Source organism: Microtus ochrogaster, chromosome X (genome assembly GCF_000317375.1).
Source record: "Microtus ochrogaster isolate Prairie Vole_2 chromosome X, MicOch1.0, whole genome shotgun sequence".
NCBI classification, from domain to species: domain Eukaryota; kingdom Metazoa; phylum Chordata; class Mammalia; order Rodentia; family Cricetidae; genus Microtus; species Microtus ochrogaster.
Genome location: NC_022026.1, coordinates 5,927,083 through 5,933,082, shown reverse-complemented (window position 1 = coordinate 5,933,082; position 6,000 = coordinate 5,927,083). Strand labels below are relative to the sequence as shown.

The 6,000-nt window shown below is 35.1% G+C and overlaps 1 protein-coding gene across 7 annotated transcripts in view; it reads left to right on the top strand.

Moving 5' to 3' along the window:
• The window catches only part of Stag2 (stromal antigen 2), a 129,235-nt gene that overhangs the window by 108,848 nt on the left and 14,387 nt on the right, over positions 1 to 6,000 (top strand). For all 7 annotated transcript variants that reach the window (XM_026784746.1, XM_026784744.1, XM_013350460.2 and 4 more), the window contains 3 exons: positions 1,752 to 1,853; positions 3,793 to 3,941; positions 5,696 to 5,824. In XM_026784746.1, the coding sequence (XP_026640547.1) occupies positions 1,752 to 1,853; positions 3,793 to 3,941; positions 5,696 to 5,824 (380 nt within the window). The remainder of the gene's footprint in view (positions 1 to 1,751; positions 1,854 to 3,792; positions 3,942 to 5,695; positions 5,825 to 6,000) is intronic.

Here is a 6,000-nt window from a genome sequence, read left to right as displayed (position 1 = left end):
TCTCTCTCTCTCTCTCTCTCTCTCTCTCTCTCTCACATCAGGGTTTTATCATGTAGCTCTTTGTGTCCTGAACTCACTGTGTAGACCAGGCTGGGCTGCCTTTTAATCCACAAGTATCTGCCTCCTGACTGTGGGATTTAAGGCCTGAGCCACTGCATCCATTGCTTTTACAAATAAAAATGCAGTAATTTGTGAAAGCCAATTCACTTTTCTGTTTTGAATATTTTGCTGTGTGAGAGAGGTTTAGCATCACTTAAAAGGTGTTTTTTTGAAGTTATATCATTTGTCATGCTGAATGAATTTTGCATCAAAAATTTCAAACAAATTTGAAAGTTTTAGATTAGATTCTGAATTGAGGGCAATATTTTCCATCATGGAAAATATTTATTATCTCTATTTGTCCTCTTAACTTTATTAAAAAGTAGAACTGACAAATCATATATATATATATATATATATATTTGGGTGTGTTGTTAGATATCATTAATTTTTTTATTTTGCATACTAGCTACAATTTTTCCTCCCCCACTTTCCTTCTACACCCCCTCAATCCATTTCTCAGACAGTGTAACACCTCCTATGGGAGTCAACAAAGCCTGGCACATCAAGTTGAGGCAGGACCAAGCTCATCTCCCCTATATCAAGGCTGAGCAAGACATCCTACTGTAGGGAATAGGTTCCAAAAAGCCAGCTCTTACACCAGGTCCCACTGTAGGAAGAAGCCGCTTGTTGATTCCCAGCTGCTCAGCCCTGAAATAATCACACAGAAACTGTATTAATTAAATCACTGCTTGGCCCATTAGCTCTAGCTTTTTATTTTCTAACTCTTACATCTTAGTTTAACCCATTTCTGTGTATTGCTACGAGGCTGTGGCTTACTGCTTAAAGTTCCCAGCGCAGTCTCCCAGAGGCTCCTTGGCTTCTCTCTGACTCCTCCCTTCTTTCTCCCAGCAATCAGTCCAGTCCTCCCTGCCTAGGTCTGCTCCACCCCACCCTGCTCTGCTATAGGCACAAAGCAGTTGTTTATTCATTAACTAACGGTAATCACAGTGTACAGAGGGAAATCCTACATCAGTCCCAGTGCTTGGGGCACTACAAATAGACCAAGCCACACAACTGTCACACACACGTAGTGGGCCTACGTTGGTCTCATGTCAGTTCCCTAGCTGTTGGTCTAGAGTCTGTGAGCCCGCATAAGCTTGAGTCAGCTGTGTCTGTGGCTTTCCCTGCCATGATATCGACTGCCCTCTTGCTTATATAGTCCCTCTTCCTCTCTTCAACTGGACTCCCAGAGCTCTACCCAGTTATAGATATTTTTATAGGTGTTAAATTTTTAAATTAGAAAATGCACATATGTAATATGTAATGCAAATTTTAGTATTTTTTTAAAAATATTGTTCATAGGCTATTTGTTCTATAAACCAAATCTATAAGTTGGCCTGCATCTCATTAACAATGAGAGTAACTCTTTATATTTATTGTCATTAAAGAAAACTTAGTGTTACCTCTGGAACTCAATCTAACCTAGTTACTGCTTTATTTCATGCCTTCTTTGTTTAAATAGTTTGGGGTTTCCAAATTATTTTTTAAGTTAAAGATGATGTCTTAGAAATTACCTTAAATTTTTAGTACTGTTATAAATTTCCTATCTTTGGAATTACAAATGCATAATTTGTTTTGTGCTTATAGTATTAACATAAACTTAGTCTTATTGTCAGAAAGTAAATTCTAATTTGCATTATTTTTTCTAGTATTATAATGATTATGGCGATATCATCAAAGAAACAATGAGTAAAACTAGACAAATTGACAAAATTCAGTGTGCTAAGACCCTTATTCTCAGTTTGCAGCAGGTAAGACTGAGTATCAGCTTTACTTAACATAATTAACTGTCATACATCAAAAATGTAATAATTGAAACTGGGCAGAGGACATGACAGACAATTCTTAAAAGTAACAATACAAAATATTTACAAAATATAGTATATAAAATTTATATACATATGTGAAATGATTGAGTCTGGCTGTTGGGTGTAGTCATTACCTCATAACTTGAAGTAAGATCATTTTAATCTTTTTTCTTTTTAGTATAGGTTTGTGTGAAGTGTGTGTGCATGAATATGTATGCATGTATATATATACCTTTATGCAGTTATAAGTGTGGAGGCCTGAAATTGACTCTTGAATATTGTCTTTGGTTGTTTTCCTTTACTGAGGTGGGGTCTCTCACTGAACCAAGAGCTTGCTTAACCTAGTATTATAGGCAGGCTTCCACATCCACTTGGCTTTCTTTGGGAGCTAGGATTTGAACTTTGATCCTTGTGTTTGCATGGTAAGCACTTTATCCACTATGCCATCTTTCCAGCCTCCTTTTCCTCTGTGTTTGTGCATGTGCACAAATGTGCCAAATTGTACATGTGCAGACTACAGGACAATTTGGGAGAGTTGGTTCTCTTCGCCTACACTGTGAGAGTATCAAATTAGATCATTAGATGTGATGACAAGACCTTTACCCATTAAAACATCTTGCTGTTGTCTCAGTGTGTAGCCCAGGCTCTCCTAATCTGAAATTCCTTTTGCCTCATCCTCCTGAGGTCTGGAGTTAGAGATCTGTACCACTGCACCTGAATGGCAATGTTTAAATATACAGTATTTTTGTGGAACAAAGAATATGTGTGTGTAGTTTCTTTTGAGTTGGTCGCAGGGCCTTGTGCATGTTTGGAAGATCCTCTACCACTCAGCTTCATCCTTGTCCCTATAATATCTATTTCATTGTTAACTTTACCCACTATATTGTAAAGTTATTCTTTGGAACCAAATCATCCTAATAGATTATTCCTATTCCACTGCCCTAGTTTCTGGTATTATTTTAGTTTCCATATCTTTGGCTCCAACTTTGTTTTGTTCCATTAAGTGTGATCATATGATATTTGGTTTTCTATGCCTACCTTATTTCACTTAAAGGATTGTGTTCCGGATTCATCCACTCTTTTGCAAATGACATAAATTTCCACCTTTTAAAGGCTAAATAATTCTTTTGTGTGTTTGCATGCATTATGTGGTACATGACATATTTCTTTATGTGTGGACAATTAAGTTAGTTTAATCCTTTGGTCCTTGTTAATGATATTATACAGTGAGCATAGTAGTGTTTATCTCTTTGATATAATGATTTTATTTTCCCTGGTATCTAGATTTATTTGGCATTTAATAGTTGTATGATATTTCATTTTATAGATGGATTATAATTTTTAGACATTGAGGTCTTCATAACTTTATTATAAATAAACCAAAATATGTGCATAGTATAGTACATAAACAGTTTTTTGAATAAAGTCTTAGAATTTCTAAGTTATAGGATATCAAAGTTCAAAAGCTTTTGCTACTTTATGGTGAAAGTTCATGATATGAAAATTTACCCCTTGGAGGTAAACAGTACGGTGACTAGCATTCATGAGACCCTGGATTTCAGCACCATCACCACAAAAGCAGAGTATAGTTGTTTAATAGCTCACAATGAGTTTCCCTTTCCTTATGTTGTTATATGTGTTTATTCCCAGTTAATACCAAGTGTTTGGTATTTTGACCAAATTAACCTAAAGAGTTTGGAGTATAAATAATGATATCTATTTTAAATATGTGATGTGACACAGTTGTGCTCATTTTTGTATCATGATTTTTAAAATCCGTGTTTTAGGTATTATCACTTATATTTTAATTGAAAAATATGCTTAAAATATATTAATCCATATTTATCAAAAATACTGACGTTGCATTCTTTTTTACAAACAGCTTTTTAATGAGATGATACAAGAGAATGGCTATAATTTTGATAGATCATCTTCAACATTTAGTGGCATAAAAGAACTTGCTCGACGTTTTGCTTTAACTTTTGGACTTGACCAATTGAAAACAAGAGAAGCCATTGCCATGCTACACAAGTAATCAATCTCCTAATACTTTATTTAGTGTTGTAGTTTCATGAATCTTATTTGTGTCTATCCTTTGCTTGTTTTGAATAGCTAGTTAGTCTTGTTTTATTATTCGTTTATAAAATTTTTACTTTAAGAACCCATGTGGGATCTACTCTTCTTTTATAAGTGCACACACATGCATGCATGAGCACACTTGTTCTTAAGAAAGTCAGAAGAAACTGAGCTCAAATGTCATCCTTCAGAATGCTACCACCTCCTCTCTCTTACTTCATTTTGTTGTATGCCTTTTAATATATTAGTGATAATTTTAGGTAAAGTTTAAGAAACATAGAGTAAATGTAAGAAATAAATTTTATCATGTGGTTAATAGCCTGCTTTCTTTTTTAAAAAGATTTTTTTTGTTACATCCCGACTTCAGTCTCCTGACCTCATTTTCCCCTCCTTCTATTTTCTTCTCATTCTCCCTAATCTCCCCTCTGCCATATACTCTCCTCGTTCATTTCCTTTCAGAATGCAGGCCTCCCAGGAATATCCATTGAGCATAGCATTATAAGATACAATAAAACAAGCTATATCAAGGCTGGGTGAGGCCGACCAAAAGGAGGAAAGGGCCCAAGAGCAGGCTAAAGACTTAAGAAAAAGGCCTGGAGAGATGGCTCAGAGGTTAAAAGCACTGACTGCTCTTCCAGAGATCCTGAGTTCAATTCCCAGCTACCACATGGTGGCTTACAGCCATCTATAATGAGATCTGGTGCCCTCTTCTGGCATGCGAGCATACATGGAAGGAATGTTGTATATATAATAAATGAATAAATCTTAAAAAAAAAAAAGACTCTGGACTGTAGAGATGGCTCAGTGGTCAAGAACACTGGCTGCTTTTCCAGAGGACCCGAGTTCAATTCCCAGTACCCACATGGCAGCTCACAACTGTCTGTAACCCCAGTTTCAGGGGATCTGGCATCTTTACACCAATGCACATAAAATAGAGTTAAGCAAATTATTTAAAAAAGAAAAGACTCAAGAGTCTTTTCCCACCGTTAGTAGTCCCACAAAGTCATCAAGTAAACACCAATAAAAACCAACCATAATATATGCTTTCTTTCCCAATTTCATCTTCATTGTTTTTCTACCCTTTTACATTTTGATAGAGCACAAAGGTGGTTGTTATCTTGATCAATTGGGATATTTAAATTGTGATACTAATGTGGTTAAATTGGGCCCTGATTAGAGTTTAATCTAATTTTTTAATGAGCCCTGGTTAGAGTTTAATTTTTTATTTTTTTTAAAAGCTTTAAGCAAATCATTATAAGTGGGGTAGTCCTATGTACTAGAGTATGACTTTCATAGTCTAAAAAAATGGGAAAATGTTGATTAGAATATATAAGAATTTGTACTATTTTTGTGGGAAAGAGTATTCGAGTAAAGAATACATGTTGAGCTTTTCAATACACTTGTCTAATCCCAGAATTTGACTGGTCTAAGCAGAAGAATCACAAGTTCAAGAACAGCCTATGTTATAAAAGGAAACCATGTCAAAAAACCAGAAAAGAATGTAGATTAGACCATGCCACATTTAGCTGATAGCTAGCTAAATGATGGGTGTGTGTGTGTGTGTGTGTGTGTGTGTGTGTGTGTGTGTGTGTGTTATTTTGTGTTAGAATGACATGATAGTCTCTTTGATTTTAAAATTATTTTTAATTTTTAAAATGCTTGGTAACATGCATTGTAATAATTATTTCATTATTTTATTTTCTTTGCAGAGATGGCATAGAGTTTGCTTTTAAGGAGCCTAATCCACAAGGGGAGAGCCATCCACCTTTAAACTTGGCATTTCTTGATATTCTCAGTGAATTTTCTTCTAAACTGCTCCGACAAGATAAAAGAACAGTGTATGTATTTTCTAGATATGTCTAGCTTAACTTCATTTTGAAATTTTCAAGAGCAGTTGTTATACTTCATTTTCTTTCCAACACACATCTGTAACATTATATTAATAATCTTTCTACTTCACTTCATGGTTTTATAATGTCTGTATTCTGTGAACTGTAGTATTGAGAGTTCTACT